Source organism: Zootoca vivipara, chromosome 7 (genome assembly GCF_965207765.1).
Source record: "Zootoca vivipara chromosome 7, rZooViv2.hap1.1, whole genome shotgun sequence".
Taxonomy (NCBI): domain Eukaryota; kingdom Metazoa; phylum Chordata; class Lepidosauria; order Squamata; family Lacertidae; genus Zootoca; species Zootoca vivipara.
The window spans coordinates 93,238,748-93,262,591 of NC_142590.1; the positions used below are offsets into that span (position 1 = coordinate 93,238,748).

Sequence of the window (23,844 nt, forward strand, 5' to 3'; positions counted from 1 at the left end):
AGCCACCTAAAACCCAGCCCAGATCAAACAGCAACGGAAGGTAAGGAGACTGGGAGGAGCGGTGATTTGAGATGAAGTGGTGGGGGGTAGACTAGGAAGGGGGGGGGTCTTGTGTTTGATCACACAATCATAGAATTGTAGCATTGGAAAGGATCCCCCAGGGGCCATGTAGTCCCACCCCCGGCAATGCAGGAATCACAGCTCAGGAATCCCTGACAGGTGGTCATCCAACCTCTGCTTACAGCCCTTTCCAAGCAACTCCATCCCACTGTTGAACAGCCTCTTACTACCGTACCAGAAAGTTCTTCCTGATGTTGAGTCTTGTCTTTTGAATCTATTGGTCCTGGTTCTCCTCTCTGGAGTTGGAGAAGACAATTTCTGCTCCATTTTCTGTGTGTCAGTCCTTCAGGCATTTGAAGATGGTTCTCTTGTCCCCTCTGCTGTAAACAAAACCTGCCCTTCGTTCTTTTTACAACACCTCTCGAGTCTCCTCTTCTCCAGGCTGAACCTACCCAAGATCTAGCCCATGCTCCTGCTCAGTGGAGAAAATCTAGAGCTGGAATATCCCCGACAGACAGGCAAAAATCAAGCTGGAGACCCTGTTGAGATCAACCTTATCTTAGAGACTGTCAAGACTCAGGGCGCATCCACACTTGCCTCTTGCTCTGCTCTGAGCTTAAAAGCTCCGCCGTGTCCGAGGCTGGTGGTTGTTTTTTGCTCCAGAGTTTTCCCCACGAAAACAAAATCTCTCCTTCTTTTGTCCGTCTTATTTTCTTCCTTTATTTTGCGTACTTGGTCTCTCCCAGGTCTCAGTCTCACACTCTAATCCCCACGCCCATTCCCTCCAACAGTCCTCAGGTGAAAATAGGGGCATTGTCTTCTACATCAGTATCACTGCCACCCTGCTTTTATGCATGTTATATTTTTTAAAATCAAAGTTTTTCATGATACAGAAACCTCCCAAAAGCCCAGCTAGCTCCAGCACCCACCCTTGACCCCCATTCCCTCCTTGCTAACTTGTGCAAAGGACGTAGCGAGTTTCCTTTGAAATGCACCATTTAATGCCTGCTTCTTGCAAATTGCCATTATGGCTACGCAAGAAGAGGGCGAACCTTACATTTTGGGGAAAGCAAGCCATATCCTGATTCGCAAGTCAGGAATAAAGCAGGATTTATTGTTTGTGTGAAACCAGACCTCCTCCTTGAGGGTGGTGGTGGTGGAACAACAACAACAACAACAACAACAACAACAACAACTGATAAAGGCTTTCCCCCTGCTAGACAAATAGTCATCAATTGGACCCAGAAAGTCATAGAATCATAGAGTTGGAAGAGACCACAAGAGCCATCCAGTCCAACCCCCTGCCAAGCAGGAAACACCATCAAAGCATTCTTGACATATGTCTGTCAAGCCTCTGCTTAAATGCCTCCAAAGAAGGAGACTCCACCACACTTCCTGGCAGCAAATTCCACTGTTGAACAGCTCTTACTGTCAGGAAGTTCTTCCTAATATTTAGGTGGAATCTTCTTTCTTGTAGTTTGAATCCATTGCTCCGTGTCCACTTCCCTGGAGCAGCAGAAAACAACCTTTCTCCCTCCTCTATATGACATCCTTTCATATATTTGAACATGGCTATCATATCACCCCTTAACCTTCTCTTCTCCAGGCTAAACATACCCAGTTCCCTAAGCCGTTCCTCATAAGTCCATGGCCTTCCTGCGTGAGAAACAGCAAAAAGAGTACAAGTTGAATAAGAATTCCAGAAGGCCATAGAGGGCCACAGCGGGTTTTCTAAGTATCAAAATGCAAGTGGGAGAGACACTTTGAAGCATCAGTATGGACCAGCTCAAAGCCCCCCCCCTATAAAAACTTGCATGCCCATCACCACCTGTCTTTGCACCCTGTCTTTAAGTTTCTGCTTGGAAAAAATGTGAGACGGAGACGTGCTTCTTTAATGAAGGAAGCCAAACAAAGCCCACGGATGCATTTTGGCTGCCTCTCTTTCTCCAGGTTTTCTGCAGAAGCCACCATGGCCCAAACCGTCCTCCTGAGTGTCGCCCTTCTGATTGTCGTCCTCTCCTTCCATGGCGCCTTGGGCATCACTGGCTGCAGAGTCACTCGACCCGGGCTGGAAAAGTGTAAGGGAATCTGCCCCTGCTGATGTGACACACTTAAAATCCCCAAGCCCAACCATTTATTGATTTATTTTTGCAGGAAACCCCCAGGTAGCTCAATGCTTGGTGTGTGTGTTTCTCGGATGCAACAACCCCCCCCCCCCATCTGAACAGGTTCCAGACATGGTTCATTGCCATGCCTCCCCTGCTACTGAGACCTCTGTCCTGGGATGCCCAGAGGACAAGACCCCCCTCTCAGCGCCACTGATGTGGTCCAAAGGAAAGCAGAGCATTGTGTTTGAGCCTTTTCTTCTCCCAAAAGATACTCTGCAAGGCAGTGGAGGTTTAGGAGGAGAGCTTTCCTTCTCCTAGAGGGGCTCCCTTCCCAGGTTGGCAAGGTTCAGCCAAACATTCCAGATTCCAGATTCCTGCTCAAAACTTTTGCAATGATTCCATCAAGCTTGTGCAGGCAATCAAGCATTGCATCGTTCTGTAAGAGTTAGCTGATCTCTGATTTTAATTTTTTTATACAGCTTTATAAATAACTGTTGTAAACTGCTCCATTAATAATAATAATAATAATAATAATAATAATAATAATAATGGCAGCAGCATATAAATATGTTTTATAATAAATAAATGACTAGTCCATGTTCTGCCTCTCGGCCACGACTTTCCCAATGCTGAAGGTGGAAGACTGTTGACTTTCTCCAACCCTGCCTTGTCCCAGGGCATTAGCAATGCCCACCCAGGGCCAGTGTGAGACTGCCCCAGAGCTGAGGCCTCGCCCTGTGTGCATTCCTGGCTGCCGATTAGTGCAGACCAGTGGCACAGAAATATGCGATTGTTCTCTGGCGTGAAGAACAACACACACACAGGTAACAAAGACTCATAAAGTAGATCTCAAACTACTTTATTGCGGGCTGTAAACAAAGTCCATTCTCTGCTACCCAGCTCAGAAGCTCAGAGCTATGCGTGGTGCTTCCAGCTATGTCGAGGGCCAGAAGCGAAAAACAAAACACAGTACAAAACATCACAGGAGAGAAAGGAGATAACACAGCACTTCCTTTCCCACAGTAAAGTCAGACACACTTCATACTATCCCGTGCTGTAGCAGCTCGGTGGACAAAATCATAATAGTGCTTGCCTCTGCCATCTCCAATAATCTCCTGTTTGTGTTGTCTTTACAGATTGCCATTCCACACAACATCACTGGGTGCAGGACCTGCAAGGTCCTATCCAACGGCTCCCTCCCCCCCTCTTGCCTGGTTTGATTAAGTGAGTAGCAATCTTCCTGCTGGGAAGTCTAAAGTTTAGATGCTTTTATGGGAGACAAGCTCCCCTCTCCAAGTTGCTCTGGGTTCTTTTTTTCTGTTGGAATCCTGGAAGCCAGTCCCAAGTTTGGAGCAAGCGCTCTTTGGTGAGAAGACCCCCCCAGCAGAGGTTTAGCACGGCAAAACATGCAGCAAAGAGAAGTGTAGAAATACCGGCTGTGAAACCTTTCAAATGTGTCCTTCTGGTGAGTCGCAAAAATGTCCCCTTTTAAAAGCTTTCCCCAAGCTATCACACTTCCCTAGCACAGAGGGAGGCGACGTGTCTGGTAAGTCATAAAGTGCTTTACTTACAAACTGTCCAAAGGTCAGGTTCATGTGCTTTTCCATACAGCAATCAGAAAAGATGCACGGGCAGTTTAAAATGTTGCTTAGTTACAAAAGGTAAAAGTAGAGGAGTTATATTCCATAAACCCATCCCCAATGCCCCTTACCTTACGCTATAGAAAGCCTTATTCAGAATGGTGGTTTGCATGACCTACTAAGAATAACAACAGAGTGAAATTCAAAACTGTAATGGTGAGTTGTACATTTATTCAAAATCCAAATGAATGTTCAGTCAAATGGATGATTGTTATCCTGTGACGCCAGATTTTCAAAGTCTGATAAGTCGTTTGCAAATCAAATAAATCAAAAAAACATATCAAACATATACAAAAAAAATCTTGTTTTGTTCGTTTGATTTGTATGTGTTAAATTTTTAATTTTTAAAATACAAATAAAGATTATTATTATTTTTTAAAAAAGATAAGTCGTTTGCAATTCCAGCCCCCCCCCCACTCCTTGCCTCTTAGCACCTCACCCTGGGTAATTGCACTGCCCCCCCCCCCCGGTGGCAGTACCTCTCCTAGCTTCTATACATATCCGTACAAAGACTATGGGCCTAGAATTGATTATTGATGGATGCCGGTGGAGTCTCTTAAGAAGAGAGATCCGAAGTAAAAGGAAATACCAGGAGACTCCAGTCTGCCCGAAAGCATCCTGGATTCCTTAAACTACAAGGCTAAAGCTAGCCTATCAAAGCTTCCCTTTTAGGCTGCAAAGGGAAGGCACTCTGCTGAACTCACAAATGTGAGCAAGGAAGGATAATCTATCTATTTATATATATAAATGTAAACTGAGTATGTGTGTTCCTCTCCAATGTTCAACAAAACCGCTTGACCGATTGCATTCAAATTTTAATGCAAAGTCAAATGCGGCTGGAATAGCAAGCTCATACCATTTTCAAAGACAAATGTCACACCTGGGCACATAAAACCCCCAAAACCCTGTGTTCTAAAACACACAACTCACCCTAAAGTGCATGCTGGGAAATAGAATCAGGAGGCCTTGCACAACAGCGGCCTCTAGTGGTGACTATACTGGAATGCAGGTAGGAAACCTTCCCACTCCACAGCAGCTCGGCAGGCTAGGAAGAGTAGAGGTTTGCAGACTAGGCTGAATAGAGGTGGGGGCTCCCCTGGGTGGGGGGCGGGAAAGGTCATGGGTCGGGACAGGGTGGGGCCAATCACAGGGATGAGCCCGTGGGTGGGTGGGTGAGGAGTCAGAAGGGGGGCTCTGAGGACCCATTTAACAGATTAAGCCACAGCAATGTGTGGTAGAGCCAGCTTGTTGTTCTTGTTTAGTCTTTTAGTCGTGTCCGACTCTTCGTGACCCCATGGACCATAGCACGCCAGGCACTCCTGTCTTCCACTGCCTCCCGCAGTTTGGTCAGACTCATGTTCGTAGCTTCGAGAACACTGTCCAACCATCTCGTCCTCTGTCGTCCCCTTCTCCCAGTGCCCTCAATCTTCCCCAACATCAGGGTCTTTTCCAGGGAGTCTTCTCTTCTCATGAGGTGGCCAAAGTATTGGAGCCTCAGCTTCAGGACCTGTCCTTCCAGTGAGCTCCATGGACAAAGACAACAGGCAGGGCCAGCTAGTATCTTATAAATAGATTGTCTCCTAGCATCTATAAACATTCCTACAAGTACTGCCCACTTTGGGAACCATGGGTCTAAAACAATGGCTGTCACCCACTTGAATAGAACTTTGCCAATTAATCAGATGCATTATAATCAGTTTATCTCTTAATGAATTGCTTCAAAAGTGTATATACCTGCATGGGGGTAAAAAAACCAAGACTTGGGCAGTCTCCTTCCTTTTTTGCTTTTGATCGTCACATGCAGTCACAGTAGGGAATGTTGACACGCTGGAGCTTGTGATGACCACAGCTGGAAGAGCCCTTCTTCGCAATGGAAATGGCTGGCAAAGGGTTGTGTAGCAATGAGCATGTTTGCCTTGGGTCGTGGAGACTTTGGCTGGCGCTCTGGCCAGCCCCCTCCTAACAGCTCCTTTTCCATTTCTGCAGCTGCCGATTAACTATCCTCAATTTGGAGAGTATTAGGGTGGTCATGAGGCCGCCCGGTAGGGTGGAAGTGATTGTGTGCCTCGTGCTCGAGATCAAGTGCTACCTCCTGTGAGTAAGATGCATCCTGGGTCTCTGGGCAGATTTGGGAGACCCTTCGTTGTTGAAAGTTGTAAAATCAAAACTGCAAAATCCTTTGTGCCCGCTCTCCCTGGCTGCTTGCGCACGGCAGGACTCTCCCCTTTGCCGTGACCTCTGTGGTTTGAGGACGGGGGTGGGGGGGTGCTGATCTCTTAGCACCCCCCTTCCCTTCCAGAAAAGCTCTTGCTGTTCCCTTGGTGCCTGCTGGGCGTAAGGTGCCAGTCTATCCTGGCTGGGTGGGAAAGGCAACCCCAGAGGTGAAAAGGGGCAGATCAACAAAGGCAAACCCAGCCTTTGCTCCACAGGCAAGTGAAGGGACATCTCCACATGCCAACAAGAAATATGCACGGCAATGACACGAAAGGAATACATGGCCTGGCTCATTATATCCTCTGTCTTGCATTGAAGAGTGCTAAACCAAAATCAGATGGGAGGGTGGCTCTCCAGATGGTTTTTCATTTCACATCACCCCCTGACAGCATGGCTAAGGCCACATAGAAACATCGGGAGCTGTTTTTCCCCTGGTCATCTAACTGCATGCTGTCCACACTCTGGATGGACCTTCATAATATTGCCATAGTTCTTTCTCTTTCATTTCCTTCTTTCTGCCTTTGTTCTTTCCCCCTAATTACCGTAAGTAGCTGTTTCAATTCTGTATGTTATAAAAAGATACTTTGCTGTGGGTTTGTATTTTTCTTTCTCTATCTATCATCTATCTATCTATCTATCTATCTATCTATCTATCTATCTATCTATCTATCTATCATCTATCAATCAATCTATCTATCATCTATCTATCTATCTATCTATCTATCTATCTATCTATCTATCTATCTATCTATCTCATCAATCTATCTATCATCTATCATCTATATCTATCTATTATCTATCTATCATCTATCTATCTATCTATCATCTATCTATCTATCATCTACCTATTATCTATCTATCTATCTATCTATCTATCTATCTATCTATCTATCTATCTATCTATCATCTATCTAATCATCTAAGAAATAATGAGCAGAACAGAAGGGAATAAAAAATGTTTGACATTTCTCACCTTTGTCTAGATGAGTATTTCTAATGACATTTTCCTGGCTTTTGCATGCAAATTAAACCGAAGAGTAAAATTAGTGGCTATATTTGACAGATTCCATTTCTTGAGCACTTTAATAGGCTGCAAATATTGGCTTGTGTGTTTAACGGACTTGGATGGTTCTGCACCCTTGACTCAAATTAAACCCTTAAATTTTCAAGGGGGGGGGGGAAGGTAATCTTTTGTAATATGGCACCCTGTGCAAGCCCCAAATATGGTTGCCCCAAATGGATCTTCTCCATTACAGATCTGCACAGTTCTGTGCCCCCTTGGCTAGGCACCCTGCATGGAGGAACTACCGGCACTGCGCTAAATCTGATTCTGCTCCCTTACTGGCAGTGGTTCTCCAGTCTTCTCTGAAGATGCTAGGATTTGAACCTGGGACCGTTTGTGTTCAGAGCAAACGCCTGGCCACTGAGCCGTTCCTCGCCTGGGGTGGGGGTGGCGGCAGCGGCCATAGTGCTGCATCGGCACCTGCCAGCCCTTGCCCCCCCCCCAGCCCTTGTTTAGGCCTCACCTCTCAAATCAGGGATGGATAGCAGATGACCTTCTCCTCCTCTCTGCCTAGGCTGGTACCGGTCAAAGTGCGCGTCGCATATTGTCTTACCATCACGATGATTGTGGGACCTTTGGGGCTGAGGGTCGCCAGCTGCTCTGCGGCGTACGTGGAAATCAAAGTACAGGCATTGATCGAGTAGGTGATGCACACCTTCCTTTCCTTGGCTGGGGGACGGGGACAGGCGGGGGTCGGTCGAGCGCCTCTCTTTCCGACAACAAGGGGAAATGCCCTGAGCCGTCAAAGGTTTGTGAGATTGATCACCAGATCTAGGAAAGCAGCATGTTCAGGGTCGGTGTACCCGGAAAGGCAAAGGGCTACTGCTTCCATGCAGTGAATGTCAATGCTGCCCAGGTGGGGCGTGCAAGGGTTCATGCAGCCTTCCTTTGCTGCTTTGTATCCAGGGATAGGTTTGCTCTTTTTATACCCTGCCAGATGGGCCGATTATTATTATTATTATTATTACTATTATTATTATTATTCATCCCTGGCGCTTTCTCCATAAAAAGCCTTTAGGATATACCAATCTGCGAAAAACCTGAATTGCTGTTAAAAGAGTGCTGAGTGCTAAAGCATGGTTTTTTTTGCAGGGAAAGCAAAGAGGCAAAGAAAAACATCAACCCACTGTGCTTTAAAAGCCCTTTAAATACCTTTGCCTGGTCTTTAAAGACCTACATTGGCACCCAGTACGTTTCCAAGCACAATTCAAAGGTTTGGTGCTGACATTTAAAGCCCTCAACAGCCTTGGCCCAGTAGACCTGAAGGAGCGTCTCCACCTCCATTGTTCTGCCCAGACTCTGAGGTCCAGCACCAAGGGCCTTCTGGCGGTTCCCTCACTTTGAGAAGCGAGGATATATGGAACCAGGCAGAGGGCCTTCTCGGTGGTGGCACCCGCCCTGTGGAACGCCTTCCCATCAGATGTCAAACAGATAAACAATTATACAACTTTCTGCAGAGACCTGAAGGCTGCCCCGTATACAGAACTTTTTTAATTTTTAAAAAATGTTTTATTATGTTACATATGTTGGAAACTGCCCAGAATGGCTGGGCAAGGTATAAATAAGAAAATTATTATTATTATTATTGTTATTATTATTATTATTATTACAAAGTATAGGACAAAAAGTAAGTGTGGATGAGCCCATGCTTGTGACTTGTCTGGTTTTAACAGCTATCACTAGGCTTTTTTTGGGGGGGTGGGGGTGGGGAGAAAGAAAAGGCTTGAACTTAGGAATTCAGGACTCTGCATGCCAAAGGGAGAAGTTGTTGCTGTACAGCAGGCATCCCCAAACTTCGGCCCTCCAGATGTTTTGGACTACAATTCCCATCTTCCCCGACCACTGGTCCTGTTAGCTAGGGATCATGGGAGTTGTAGGCCAAAACATCTGGAGGGCCGCAGTTTGGGGATGCCTGCTGTACAGTATGGCTTTCCCCAAGTTTTCCCTAGGTGTGAGGTAATTTCCCCCTCCATGGTGGGCAGAGGCACCCGGAGAACAGCAGACCAGACCAAGAGGGAACCAAACAGGAATCGAAGCAACTCTTGGTGTACCAAATATTTTAGCAAAATGTTTCAGCATTTGCATTTTAAAGAAATAAAAGGGAAAGAACGGAAGCAAAGTGAGAAGCCATGATGGCTTAAGGAGTTTCATGACAGCCCCAGCATTTTGGGGGCAGCTGGAGACTATGAAGTATCTACATTGATACTTTAAACGTTATTAGAACGATATTAGATAGGTATATCGTTCTATAACATTTAAGCTGCAGTTTGCAAGTTGCTGGCGGCTCACTGCTCTGCGGCGCCCTCTGCTGTCACATTTTAATACTGCATCATATGTAACGCCTTCTGGAACTCCGTCCTGTTACATATATCAGAGAGGCGAGCATTTACCATCTTTGGGGAGCCTATCAAAGGCCCCCCTCTTCCAAAAAGCTTTTTAAGTGGCGATTTCTCTCCCCCTCCCCCTCCCCCCGCATCTGCATTGGATTGCAATTGCAATTATGGGAAGCGGTGCATAAATGAAATGAATAATAATAACAGAATAAGAAGAAAGGAAAGAGCAGCAGGATTCCAAAGAACCTCTTTGCTAACTTAATTCCTGCTTTTTTTATAGTGTGAAGCTGGAGCTGGCAGAAGTGGCGGAAATTCTGGGCCCCGTGCTGGATCCTGTGGTAGGTCTCCCAGAGCCTTTTATCTTTCCTTTGCTAGCAGCCCCACACCTGGTCCTTATTTCTGCAATATCTTGGGGTTCTTTTTCTCCTGCTATTCATTGACGCCTTTTTGATTCCCCCCTCTTCTGCTTTTGGAAAAGGAACTATGGGGGAAACAGATACTTAAGAAGAATAAAATAAAATGCAGAAATCAGTCGCTTTTAAAACTTACCTTTGCATTCCCAAGATGCCAATGCTATTTTTGGGCAGTGGCGTAGGGTGAAGGTCTGAACAAATGAGCAAGTCCCGCGATTTCTGGTGATGTGCCTGAGGGTTTTTCCTTTAGTTCCACTGTGGGGGAACCCAGAGTTTACCGCTGAATTGGAAGAAAGATGAAACAATAAATTTCAGGGGGAAATCGCAACCAAACTTAAAAACACAGAGAAAGTTAAAATACTAAAGCAGATACGAATTCACCTCAACTTTCTAAGCATCTGGATAGGCTTGTCTAAACAAGAATGTTTCTAGTGTGGGAATGTTGTGGGTAAAAGGGGAGGATATATTGAATAATATTTTCCTTCCTAACTCACGCTACCGGTAGCAAGTTTCTTCATATAGCAGAGTACATTCCCCCTTTACACATCAGGAAGCTGGTTGCAGACTCCTTCGGGTTTTTTTTTAAGACAGTGGTTCCCAACAGGTGGTCCGGGGGTCCGCGGACCTATGCCAGAGGGGTCCGCAAGATGCTATTAGAATAAAAAATATATTAAATATATTTCGTATGATAACAGATTTTTTGTTTGGGCCGCTTCCTGCATGAGCAGAGTCTAGCGCAAAACTAGAATTAGATAGAGGCAGTAGTTCTGCTGTATGCCGTTAGGTGGCGCTTTACAAACACTACTGTTTTGCAAAGAGGCAGCGCGCGCATTCTACTAACGCTCACCTCCCCAAGATGCTTTGCGCGCGTCGGCTTCATTTGTGCGCTACTGCGCAGGTACCCTGTCTTCTCCATTCCCCTCCCTCCTCCCTGGCGCGCGCTGCCTCTTTGCAAAACAGTAGTGTTTGTAAACAAAGCGTTGTTTTTCGCGGAAGCTGTTGTAACTGTAAAAAAGTATAAATATAAAATATAAAAAGACTCTTAATTTGGCTCTCACTTTTTAATTTTAGGATTAGGAATTAACGGGGGTCCTTGTCACAATAGCGGCTCGATGAGGGGTCCTCGAGAAAATTTTGTTGGGAACCCCTGTTTTAAGATAATAAGCAATTCAATCTGGCTTGCCCAGACTGGAATATGTTCTATTTTTCCTTGTAAGACGCCTTTGCTCCCTCCTAAAAGAATAAAGACACCACAGTCTTATTCATAAGTAAGAAAAAGAAGTTTGCTCACGATCAGGCAGAGCACAGTGTGATCCCTGAAGGCAGGCTCTAGGCTTAAAGTGACAAATATATAGAAATAGGTTTACCCCATATGGGAGATAACCGTGTGCAGGTGAAGCTGGAAGCAGGCAGGACGAAAAAGAAGGAAGGAGGTGGCTACGTGCCTTGGCCTTTGACCAGGTCTGGAAAGATCATGGCCACCCACTAGTCACTTGCAATCCTCCAGCCAGGTGTAACAGGAAGTTCGACTGGCTGGACAATCACCCCCTGCATGTCCACTCTAGCAATACAGGTAATGTTGTACTTGACTGCTCTCAGTGGATCACATCCCGCATCCAGGAGGTCCCCCAAAGAGGACATCCACCTGCTTGGTCTCAAGAGGCAGGGAGTTCCCGGTTTCTGACCCACCGGACCTTCTCTTTTTCTGCAGGTTTGTCCCAAAGCCATAGAGATAGCCACGAAACTGAACCTCATGCGTGACTTGCAACTTGGTAAGCGCTAAGGGGCTGCATGGCTGGTTTACTTAAAAAGACTCATGAGTTGCTTTGATATTTTCAAAAAATCCCAAAGTGGTACACAAAAGAATAGAATGTCTACAACAGGCACGACAAGATGACATTTAGCCAGCGTAAGATAAAACTCTATGCCTTCACAGTAACCCAGGGATGGCCAAACTTGGCCACTGCACTAACCAATAATATAGATGAACTCTGCTCTGAAAATGAACGTAGAGAACACAAAACGGCATTTGGGATGAGGTCACCACAGAGAGGAGCCTCCACAGCTGCTGCTTTGCGAAAACTGAGGGTCAAAAAGTAGGTCTAGTGTTAAATAGGTCTTTGGTTCCCAGCCCTGGGATTCTCCTTTTTTTGTTTTTGAAGTAGAGGTTTCGGGAGGAAAAGGTTTCATTTGGATTTTTTGGGGTGGGGTGAAAGTCCCTATTCTTCAGAACTCCCTGCCTTGCTTGGTGTTGTTGTTGTTGTTGTTATTTAGTCGTTTAGTCGTGTCCGACTCTTCGTGACCCCATCAATGGATGTAGTTGGTCTTAAATGTAAAAGGGTTGTGAGAATCTGGGAAGCAAAATGTAATTTAACGTATTTAAAATTGTTAGGGCGGACCTTGCCTATTTAAAGGAGGCTCATTTAATGGAACAGGATAAATCTTTATGAATGAAAGATGGGGGGGGGACACAGGTATACCTCACAGATACTTTGACGAATGCTAAAGGTGTGGCCATTTGGTTCAAAAAGCATTTTTCTCATCTACTCCCAGCCCAGAGGTCGGCTCCCCTCTCCTTAGTCTCAGTGCTCTCCCTTGCAGAACTCAGCAGGGGGCAAGATGGAGACCAGATTGTGTTGCCTCTGCCTGACATTGGCTCTCTGGCGCCACCTACTGCCTGCCTCCCTGCCTCCTGCCCCATCAGTCCCAAGGGCTGCCAGCCATCCCTGCTTGGGCTACTGTTCTGCTGTGCTTTGTGGTTCAGCTTTGGAAAACTCCTGATCTTTCTCCCCCAGTGCCAGCGTCGTTCTTTACAGGCTGCCAGTACACCTGCACAAGGGGCCACCCACCTCAACTCTACGCCAACTACGTGGATTTATTTTTTGTGGTGAGTGGCTTCATCTTCTAAGAGGCTAGTTACAGGCTCAGAGGGGGTCAGTCTGGTTGACGGACCCAGGGAGCAGGGGTGTACCAAGGATCAAAACTAAGGGGGTGTGTGCAAGCCATGGTCGTTCAGGTTGTGACATTTCAGCACGGAAAAGGCGAATGAAACAAAAATCTAAAGAAAATTATATATAATTATAGCAGTGCTTTATTACGGTAGTTATTACAATTATTTGCTTGGAAAAATTAATTTTTATTCTAGTTACATATCTTATACTAATATCATTTTTCTTGGGTTTGAAGAAAACTTGTTCAAAACTTTCATTTCAATACGGTCCTGATTTTCCTTGAAGAATTTCCGATGGACACTCATCAAACACAACCCAGTCAGTCTATCTTCTCTTATTGTACTTCTGAGCCAGGTCTTTACCCTTTATAATTTAATTTTCTACAGAAATTACTTAACTTACCTTTTTGGAACCAGTTTCTTATATCCATTTAGGCAGCCTTGATGTCTTCTAAATGTGAATAAGAAGGTAAACTAATAGCGGGCGGCTCAGCTTAGCGGCGGGCGGCTCAGTTTAGTGACGCGGAACTCCCTAGACCCCTCTAGAAGATTCCCTCTTCTCTCTGCTAGAGCCCGCTAGAGACTTCTCCTTCCCTTCAATCCCAATGGCTGGCTGACATAGATTCCTCTACCTATCGCCCTACCTAATCTCATTTCGTTTCATCACTTTATAACCATTTAAAATTTTTTTTGCTTGGGGGGGGCAGCTGCCCCCCTGCCCCTTGCTGGGAACGCCCATGCCAGGGAGGGAGGGCTAGAATTAGGGCCGGGCGATATCTGGATTTCAAGATTGTGATATATCACCAGCCAAACATGGCAATATACTGATAAATCACTATGCCTGAAATAAGGATCGAGCTACGTAGAGGCATTGGCTGGCTTCACAGTTTCCCCCGCATCGTGGTTTTTGCATAGCACAAACAGATAATGATTCACGATAAATTGCCAGGCCAAAAATTATGGAATCGACATCACAATATGAACTTCAAACCAGTTTTGGATTAAATATTGATATATCGCCCAGCCCTAGTTAGAATCAGAGGATTCTATTGCTGAACTAGTCTTTGTAGGACAAGGACCCTTGCTGCCAATCAAGCACCCCCAAAACATTCTGAAAGAATAAGCCAGGTTGGGAGAGTCATAACTAATACTGTGAGCTTCTCCATCTTAGACTCGGATTGCATTTAAGAGAAAACAAAGCCATAAAGGCACTGAACTTTGCTCCAAGGAAACTGAACCTGGGCAAGCATTGCAGGGGGCCGGACTTGATGACCCTTGGGTTCCCTTCCAATGCCAGAATTCTATGATTCTATGAAGCGCCTGGAACCCCCTGGAGTCTCTTCCCACTAGGAGATTGGGGTGGCGCGTAGCAATATAATAGGGTCACCTCCTTGTTGCTGCAGAGGCTGGAACTGTCTTGCTCATAGAATTGTGGTGGGAAGGGACCCCAGGGCATAGCTTGGGGGGCTAGGGGGACCATGGCCCCAGGTACAAATTTCTGAGGGGGTGCTGCAAACAGGCAACCCCATGGCAGGATTCCTCATTGAGGCCAGAGTTGCGGGGCAGCAAGCTGTGCCCAGGCCGGACCTTCGTGGCTGGAGCGGCGCCTCGGCCTCCTCCTCGTGGCTGGCCACGCACGCCCCGCCCCTGGGCCGGCTGAGAGGGAGGGAGAGGGAGGGTGCCGCCACTGCCACACACCGAGGAAGGAGGGGTGGAGGAAGAGGAAGGTGGGAAACCACTGCAGGATCCAGTTGCCCCCATCTCCCAGGGGGGGGGGGCTAGTTTGCAAGGAGAGACTCCCTTGATTAGACGCTGGCCGGTGAAGGGACTGACCAGTCCACCAGGGGGCTGCAACATCTGCCCCATTCCGGGTGCCAGCAAGCCACGCTATGCCCCTGCCCCATGGGTCATCTAGTTCAACCGGCTGCAGTGAAGGAATCACAGCTTTGCTGTCTGGGCTGGCAGTTCCTTTAGCAGTTGGCGCTCTCACCTTCCCACCTGCTTTCTGAAAGGCCGCTGGACCTGCCTTGGGTCATCTTCCAGCCAGTGACTTTCCTGTTGCCTCCAGATCTTATGTCCAAGTGCAGGCTGACTTGTGGCGACTGCAGTTGGGTCCTACTGAATTCCACCCCCCCTTGTCCTCCTTGCAGCCTCAAGTGACCTGTGGAGGAGCTGTGGTTCCGTGGCCCCCGTATCCCAGCTACTACCTGCCAGCCTCCCTCGTCCCTGATGAACACACGTGTTATTATATTAGTGAAGATGACTTGGCCAACATCCTTTTAGCTTTGCTGGGAAGAGGATTATTCAACCATGAGTTCACCCACGTGAGTTCTGCACAATGAGGTCCCTTTCCCTGGACAATTGACAACAAGCTGGAGGCAGTGGTCGCCAATTATTTTGGGGGGCACTGCCCCCTTGATTCCATAAGCTCACCCAGTGCCCCCTAACTGTACCCTATTTAAAAAAACATCATTCAGAGTAGCAGTTTGCACAACCTGCCAAGGAAGAGAACAACACAATAAAATTCAAACCAGTAACAATTAATTGCACATTTATCCACAATCCAATTTCTTTAACGTTATGAAATATAACATTCTGTAAGATCAATGTAGATCTAGCCCCTGTCATAAATATAAAGGTAGTAGGCGGGCAGGTGTGGAGGACTCCCTGGTCCTGAATGGGGTCACTGTGCCCCTGAAGGACCAGGTTCGCAGCCTGGGAGTCATTTTGGACTCACAGCTGTCCATGGAGGCGCAGGTCAATTCTGTGTCCAGGGCAGCTGTCTACCAGCTCCATCTAGTACGCAGGCTGAGAGTTATGCTCTAGTTATCTCCCGCTTGGACTACTGCAATGCACTCTACATGGGGCTACCTTTGAAGGTGACCCGGAAACTACAACTAATCCAGAATGCGGCAGCTAGACTGGTGACTGGGAGCAGCCGCCGAGACCACATAACACCAATCTTGAAAGATCTGCATTGGCTCCCAGTACGTTTCCGAGTACAATTCAAAGCCCTAAATGGCCTCGGTCCAGTATACCTGAAGGAGCGTCTCCACCCCCACCGTTCTGCCTGGACACTGAGGTCCAGTGCCGAGGGCCTTCTGGCGGTTCCCTCGTTGTGAGAAGCCAAGTTGCAGGGAACCAGGCAGAGGGCCTTCTTGGTGGTGGCGCTCGCCCTGTGGAACGTCCTCCCATCAGATGTCAAAGAGAAAAACAGCTACCAGATTTTTAGAAGACATCTGAAGGCAGCCCTGTTTAGGGAGGCTTTTAATGTTTACTAGGTTATTTTATTTCATTTTTCTGTTGGAAGCTGCCCAGAGTGGCTGCGGAAACCCAGCCAGATGGGTGGGGTATTATTATTATTATTATTATTATTATTATTATTATTATTATTATTATTTCCAGTACTATTCCTCTTCTCCTCTCTGCGGCTTCACACAAGCTCAAGCCTCAGTTTACGTATCCAGGGAGCCACCCTTTCGGACAGCGTGTCTCCTGGTTGACTCTTTGAACAGAGCCCAGCATGGGGGAGGGGGGGAGGGGGGAGGGGGGAGGGGAGGGACCATGACAGAACATTATTATCAAGATGCATTTTCTTTCCACAGCTGACTGTGACCACCACTTTAATAATTGCCCGCATCTCTGGGGTACGTGATCCTCCTTGGCTGCGAGATGTTCCTTGGGTGTGTCAGGAGATGGGGAGATTTTCAGCGATTTGTTCGTGGGCCGGCAGGGTGGCGAAATGGCTTCTTGGCACCCCCTGCGTGCCAGCGACGGACACAACATTTTGGGAGCGATAACGACTACTTTGGAAACACCCCTCAACAAGTTTCCATACCCTTTTCCTCTCCCCAAGAGAAGCTCTGGGAACCAGCATTGCAAGTTTGCAGCTTGGTTCAGCTGAAGCTGCGCGGTGGGAGCCAATTGGCTAGTGCCTGTGTTGTCGCCAGCACATCTCTCCGCTCTGTCTATGGAGCAGTTTTTGCAGGGGCTTCAATGGGGACAAAAAGGACTGCCAGCTGAATCAGGATTTGCTGGTCTGTCACACAAACTGTGAAGCCAGCTCCAATTCAAAGTGAAGAATCTTCTGGGCCAGCTTTTTCGAAAGCATTTTATTTTTCCCCCCCACATAAGAGAAACACAATTTAAAATATAATAAACAGCAGCAGCTTACAGCTGGAATCACTGCTTAGAACAAGTTACAGGTAGGTAGCCGTGTTGGTCTGACGTAATAATAATAAAAAATAAAAAGAATTCCTTCCAGCAGCACCTTAGAGACCAACTAAATTCGTCATTGGTATGAGCTTTCATGTGTCAGATACTTAGTTGGTCTCTAAGGTGATGCTGGAAGGATTTAAAAAAAAATTTTTTTTTTGCTTAGAACAAGTTTATGATGCGTATTGAAATCTCTCCAATAAGTCTCTCCAGATGTTTCTGTGGGTCTTGGGAGGTTGCCTTGGTTGATTGTCACATCTCATATGGGAGATGAATGGATGCTAGGTATTGCCTCTGGCCTCCCTGACCTGGCAGGTGAGTTTCTCGACCAGAGCAACAGGGCCACACCTGAGCGTGCCACGAATCTATTGACAGGCCTGTTGCAGGAAAGCCAATGCTTAGCAATTTCTAAACAAAAAAGCCAGCATCTCCTGGTGAGATAATTGTTGATTTCATAGAATCATAGAACGGTAGAGTTGGAAGGGACACCCAGGGTCATCTAGTCCAACCCCCTGCAATGCAGGAATCTCTGCTTAAAGCATCCCTGCCAGATGGCCATCCACCTTCTGCTGAAAAACCTCCAAGGAAGGAAACTCCACCACCTGCCGAGAGAGTCTGTTCCACTGTCCAACAGCTCTTCCTGTCAGAAAGCGCTTCCTGGCGTTTAGCCGGAATCTCCTTTCTTTGACAGCTCCTTAAATACCAAATTGGTCTTCCCTCTAAAAGATAACTTCCACCCCACTGGTGACGTGCGCCGGAGCCAGGATAGATGATCCTGAGAGATCACATTTACCCTCTTCTCCCACAGATTGTCTGTCCAAAGGATCTTCCTATTATGCTGAGGATCTCGTGCGCACACATCGCCATCTCCATTACTACTAGAGGTGTCATTTTTGATATACGCTTTGCAGTGGATATCGGCTATTTCCAGTCTGTGTATGTTAGCCTCCTTCGTGTCACAGTGGTAAGTAAAAACACCGGGCAAGTGACTCTCCAGGAGCCCCAAATCAGGGATGGGATTTCCTGAAAATCCCAATGAAGAATTTATCTACACATATTTCCCTCCCTGCCCCCGCCCCCAATTCTTGTTTTGCTTCTTGGTCTCAACAAGCAGTGCGTCTCCCCCCATCTCCCCACCCTGCTGTACTAAAAAGATGAACTATTAGGCACACATGCTCTCTAGGTTCCTAAAAGCAACCAGTAAGGTAAAGGTAAAGGGACCCCTGACCATTAGGTCCAGTCGTGACTGACTCTGGGGTTGCGGCGCTCATCTCGCATTATTGGCCGAGGGAGCCGGCGTATAGCTTCCAGGTCATGTGGCCAGCATGACAAAGCCGCTTCTGGCGAACCAGAGCAGCACACGGAAACGCCGTTTACCTTCCCGCTGTAGCGGTCCCTATTTATCTACTTGCACTTTGACGTGCTTTCGAACTGCTAGGTGGGCAGGAGCTGGGACCGAGCAACGGGAGCTCACCCCGGTGTAGGGATTCGAACCGCCGACCTTCTGATCAGCAAGCCCTAGGCTCTGTGGTTTAACCTACAGCGCCACCTGCGTCCCCAAAGCAACCAGTACAGAGCTATAAATGAAATGCAATAAATTGGTGAAAGACGAGTCACTCCTCTGTGCAACCTGAGCTTGGCTTTTAATTTTGCACATACTTATTTCGGTTTAAAAGAAGCAAGCAGCGTCTGAGCGCAAGTGACCGTTTGATACAAGACTCCATCCGATGTGAGCAAAGCTGGACGGAGTTGGAGCTGTCTAAATCTCTTAAAAAACAGATTGCTCTAAATCTCCCCTGGCCCTCGGCTCGACTTTCATGCCCTTTGCATTCCAATTTCAGACAATGAAAATAATTGTCATTTCGACCATTGACTGCCAAAAAGGACGGCTGGTGTTTTCCGTGGGTGCGATAAGGTAATGTATGCAAGGACCCGTCCCCTGGTTTGGATTAGGTCCCTTGGGACTGTGGATGGTGGGCAGCTGTGATGGGCTTGGGGCAGAGTGCGTTGTTTTTTGGGCACCCGCGACGGCTCCCGGGCGCTCCTTCCTCCCTGCACACAACTCACACTCTTGCCACCTGACTTCCCCCGCCTCTGGAAAGGTCCCCAGATTAGTTGGTGTTGAAGAGGCCTGTCCTGCCCCAAAAAGCAGGGATGCAGGGCTCAGGCTGTGGATGCAAGAAAGGAAAGAGGCCCTATAGATCGCCTGCAAAGAGACCTGGGGCAGGCTTGGGATTGAAAGTTGGGGAATGGGTGGGGAGCGGATGGTGGCTCTGCCTCGGATCACAGCGGCTCGTTCCTCTCTTCCCAGCGAAATCCGTGTTACAGGTACTTGCAGTGGGAGTCCTTGCACGGTTGATGTAAGTATTGGGCGATTTAATGGGGGCAGGGGGGCTCATGGAGGGAGCTGACCTCTCTCAACCCCCTCCAGCTTTTAGTCGGGCAAAATCACCATCTCATGAATTTTCGCCCAGGCCATTGTAGGGCATACCGACCGCACAGATTTTAAACCGATTGACACATCTCTTCCCTCTCTCTAGGGCAGTGGTTCCCAACCAGAGGGTTCCGCAAGATGCTATTAGAATAAAAAATATATTAAATATATTTCGTATGATAACAGATTTTTTGTTTTGGCCGCTTCCTGCATGAGCAGAGTCTAGCGCAAAACTAGAATTAGATAGAGGCAGTAGTTCTGCTGTATGCCGTTAGGTGGCGCTTTACAAACACTACTGTTTTGCAAAGAGGCAGCGCACACATTCTACTAATGCTCACCTCCCCAAGATGCTTTGCGCGCGTCGGCTTCATTTGTGCGCTACTGCGCAGGTACCCTGTCTTCTCCATTCCCCTCCCTCCTCCCTGGCGCGCGCTGCCTCTTTGCAAAACAGTAGTGTTTGTAAACAAAGCGTTGTTTTTCGCGGAAGCTACAGTTCGCGTAGTTAAAAATGGACCGTTGGTTAAAAAGTGGTTCATTAAAACGACAAAGGCCTACAGATGAAGAGGAAGATAATGCATTTGATGTTCAAGCAAGTAAGTCAGTGACTCTTGAACCGATCTTGTCAGTGTCCATTGAACCTAAATCGTCGGCGTCCCTTGAACCTAACCTTTCCAAGATCAGTGTTAAGCTTACTGGAAAAATTAGATTAGGAATTAGATTTAGGATTAGGAATTAATGGGGGTCCTTGTCACAATAGCGGCTCGATGAGGGGTCCTCGAGAAAATTTTGTTGGGAACCCCTGCTCTAGGGAATCGTGGGCCCTGTGGTTTTGAGGGTGGCAGGGACCTTTAGCAGAGACCCCCCCAGCCTTGACACCCAACTACAATTCCCATGATTCCTAGTGTGGAAGTGGTGCTGAAGTGATGCTAGTTGCAATGCAGAGAATATGCTCCCTCGCCCGCCTTGCATCTTGCATTTCTGGGCTCGATGGTTCTCCCCCTGCTAGCTGGTCTTCCTTGGGGTCTCCACACCTCTAAAATTACTAGCATTTGCCAAAGCCCCCAACTCTCCACCTGTGCCATTCAGGGCTCTTGGTCCAACACACCCGGGTAGAAGTGCGACTTACCTTCCCCTGCCTTTCCCCCAATCTCCTTCCAGTTGTTTTGAAAGGGACCCCCAAAAGCATCTTGTCCACCCCTTTGGCCCAAAGGCTGGTGGTCTCCAACTCACCCTCCTGCCCCACTCCCCTCCTTCCCTATACGGAAAGCAAGTGCAAATGCAGAAAAGGGTGGCCAATTCTCCTTCATTTGGAGGCGTTAACCGAGGCTGCACGGCCATGCGTCATGGATTCTTTAGACGTGATTCCTGCACTGCAGTGGGTTGGACTACATGACCCTTGGAGACCCCTTCGAAGTCCACAATTCCATGATTCCCATCTGCCTCTCTCTTGACATGTGGAGGATTTTCTTTTCGCAGGGCTCCCTGTTAGAGGAACTGTTTTCGCTAAGGGCACATTGCCGGGACTTATTCAACGGTGAGTGTTGCTCAGGGTCCCGTTTTGCTGAGACGGCGGGTGAGCTTTGCACCGGCTCAGGCGTCTCCTTCCGACTTCGCCGCAGCTTTGTTGGCGAAATCTAAGGGGGTGGTCGGCTTAAATGCTTCAGCATTTGGGGACACTTGACATGCATGTCGGCAGCCGCCAAATCCTCAGTTGCCCCCAAATGGAAAACCTTGCGAGACTGGCAACTTCTGCATTGGTGAAAAATAAATAAAAAGTGTGGCAGGAAAAAAATAACTCAACTATTAAGTGTTGCCAAAGGCTTGGAGGACTCTAAAAAAAACCTATGCTGCTTGGTGTGACCTTATCTGCATCAAATGCAGGAAGGACTCCCTCTCTGCAGTATATAGCGGAGTTTGGCTTTCCTGATGATCTTAAGCTCTCTACCAACCTAACAATAAGTCTTTCCCAGATATACCATGTTGCTTTTTTTGCCCTTCTATTATTTTTGATGCCTTGATTTCTTTAATTTCCTTCACCCGCCTTCCTCATCCCTTTGGTAAGTGCTCTGAGACGAAAATGCCAGGGGTATCAGGCTTTAGCCCTTGCGATGTGGGCACAGCCATTACTGCGTAATTTTTTTATTCCCCGCCTTCTCCTGCAGAGAAAATGAAAATTGGTTTCCCCTGGCCTTTCCCCACAAAGTGCGCCTGTTCCACCTGCCGTGACGTCATCATTGTCCCGGTGAGAAGAGAGGCTTTAAATTGTATGCCAGTGTTGGGTGGGAGTGCCCAATTCTCCGTTTGGGGAGAATTGGGAAACGGGGGAATTGGGAAATGCGGTGTGTGTGTGTGTGTGTGTGTGTGTGTGTGTGTGTGCGCACGCGCGCACTGTGTCCCATAATCCCTCTTCTGTATTCGTAAGAACTCGATCGTTTAGTGTGGCAGCAGGCCACCCTGTGTAACTCCCTGCCTCTTAGAAACGTTTATGTGAATTTTATTCTGTTTTGGTATTTTAACTCCAGCTCTCGAGGCAGACCAGAGCCAGCCTGTCTAGTAGCCCTGAGAACAGAGGGGAGAGTAAGGGAGTCTGGGGTGAGGAAGGTCTACATTTTGGCTATAGTTTGACTACCCCCAGGGTCTCTTCAGCTGCCCCTGGCAGGCTCCCTCTCCAACCCAGCCCGCTTTTCACGGCTTAGGGAGCTGGGTATGTTTAGCCTGGAGAAGAGAAGGTTAAGGGGTGATATGATAGCCATGTTCAAATATATGAAAGGATGTCATATGGAGGAGGGAGAAAGATTGTTTTCTGCTGCTCCAGAGAAGCGGACACGGAGCAATGGATTCAAACTTCAAGAAAGAAGATTCCACCTAAACATTAGGAAGAACTTCCTGACAGTAAGAGCTGTTCGCCAGTGGAATTTGCTGCCAAGGAGTGTGGTGGAGTCTCCTTCTTTGGAGGTCTTTAAGCAGAGGCTTGACAAGCATATGTCAAGAATGCTTTGATGGTGTTTCCTGCTTGGCAGGGGGTTGGACTGGATGGCCCTTGTGGTCTCTTCCAACTCTATGATTCTATGATTCCCATAGTAAAGTTTCATTTCATTTATCTTCCTCCTACTTTGTCCTGAAAGCGTCTCTGTTCGCCAGGATTTCTTCCATCGCCACCTCTCCCCCCACTCCCCACCCCCCCGTTCATTCCAAAAGGGCCTGTGCAGGAGAACTTCCCAAAGGAATTGTGCCCCGAATTTATTATTTCATAAAAGTTCTACACCCCCTTTGATTGGGAAAGAAAAACCTCGAGGTGCCTTGCAAAAAAAAAGAAAAGAAAATGTGTAACTATACAAGGAATGTGTAACAATGCAAGAAATATAATAGTACAAGGAAAATGTATACGGAAAGTTTAATTACTGAAACAGATTAAAAGTCCCACCAGCTTTCTAAGCACCTGGATGGGCTGGTCTAAACAAGAATGTTATTAGTAGGTGCCAAAAAGAGTATTGCGAAGGTGCCAGTTTGATGTCAATAGGCAGGGACTTCCAAAGTTTGGATGCTGCCACACTAAATGATTGAGTTCTTACAAAGGCGATACGGGTGTTACGTAATGCAGTGGCCCCAATTCCCATTCCCTGGAGTGCATGTGTCCACTGTTTGGGTTCTCTGCCTCAGATGCCAGAATTTATAGGGGCCTGAGTTGATGAGGGTGGAATCCAATGGAGAAATGGGAGGCTCATCATCCTCACCCAATCTCTTCTGGCCTTTTTTTTTTTAAACAACAACAGAAAATTGTAGTGTGGTGCTGCAATCTGAACTACCTGGAGTGATAACCTCGGATGGCTGGAGAAGACCCTTCGACAGAAGCCAGAGCGGTTCCTTTGCTTCGCTCAGAAGGGGGAAAAGGAGGGGGGAAAACCGGGGTGGTTCATTTCTCTATCTTCTCTTTAGTGGGATGGGTTCAATCATGCATAGGGGTGTATCTTCAATTGCGCATATCTTTATATCTTGCAACCAGGGCTTTTTTCCAGCTGGAACTCGCCGGAACTCAGTTCCGGCACCTCCCAGGTGGGTGCCATTCTAAGAGAACAAGGGAGGTGTTTGTGGTGAGTTCTGGCACCTAATTTTCTAGAAAAACAGCAGTGCTTATAATCCTAGTGTTTTGCATAAGGGCAGTTTTCAGGGGTGATTTTAAGTGCTAAAGGGTGAAAAGAAAGTTGTTTCATTAAAGAATCTTTGGGCTGCCTTCCTGAGTTCTGGAATCTGGTATTTATTTCTTTATTTAATTGCTTTGCAAAAATTATGCACCGTTTGATTGTTAAAACACACACACACACACCTCAAAGCGAAATGACAAAATAAGGAATAATTTGCGATACTTTAAAGCGTGCAGAGAGTTAAAATGCTAAGACGGATTAAAACTCGCACC

At 47.2% G+C, this 23,844-nt stretch overlaps 1 protein-coding gene across 1 annotated transcript; it reads left to right on the top strand.

Moving 5' to 3' along the window:
* On the top strand, positions 1-23,668 carry LOC118088398 (uncharacterized). Its single transcript, XM_035122014.3, has 16 exons — positions 1-40; positions 2,011-2,138; positions 3,305-3,392; positions 5,795-5,902; positions 7,600-7,725; positions 9,699-9,756; positions 11,543-11,603; positions 12,627-12,718; positions 14,932-15,105; positions 16,387-16,428; positions 17,805-17,960; positions 18,838-18,911; positions 19,308-19,356; positions 20,907-20,964; positions 21,593-21,672; positions 23,204-23,668. The coding sequence occupies exons 2-16, from the start codon at positions 2,030-2,032 to the stop codon at positions 23,243-23,245; spliced, it is 1,317 nt and encodes a 438-aa protein (XP_034977905.3). The 5' UTR covers positions 1-40; positions 2,011-2,029; the 3' UTR covers positions 23,246-23,668.
* The last annotated feature ends 176 nt before the right edge of the window (positions 23,669-23,844 follow it).

Bases quoted from the DNA above. Each gene is read 5' to 3' on its own strand.
- LOC118088398 (XM_035122014.3), top strand. From the start codon at position 2,030: ATGGCCCAAACCGTCCTCCTGAGTGTCGCCCTTCTGATTGTCGTCCTC. The intron at 9,757-11,542 runs GTAGGTCTCCCA...CTTTTTCTGCAG, and splicing joins GCCCCGTGCTGGATCCTGTG to GTTTGTCCCAAAGCCATAGA. The intron at 12,719-14,931 runs GTGAGTGGCTTC...TCCTCCTTGCAG, and splicing joins ACGTGGATTTATTTTTTGTG to CCTCAAGTGACCTGTGGAGG.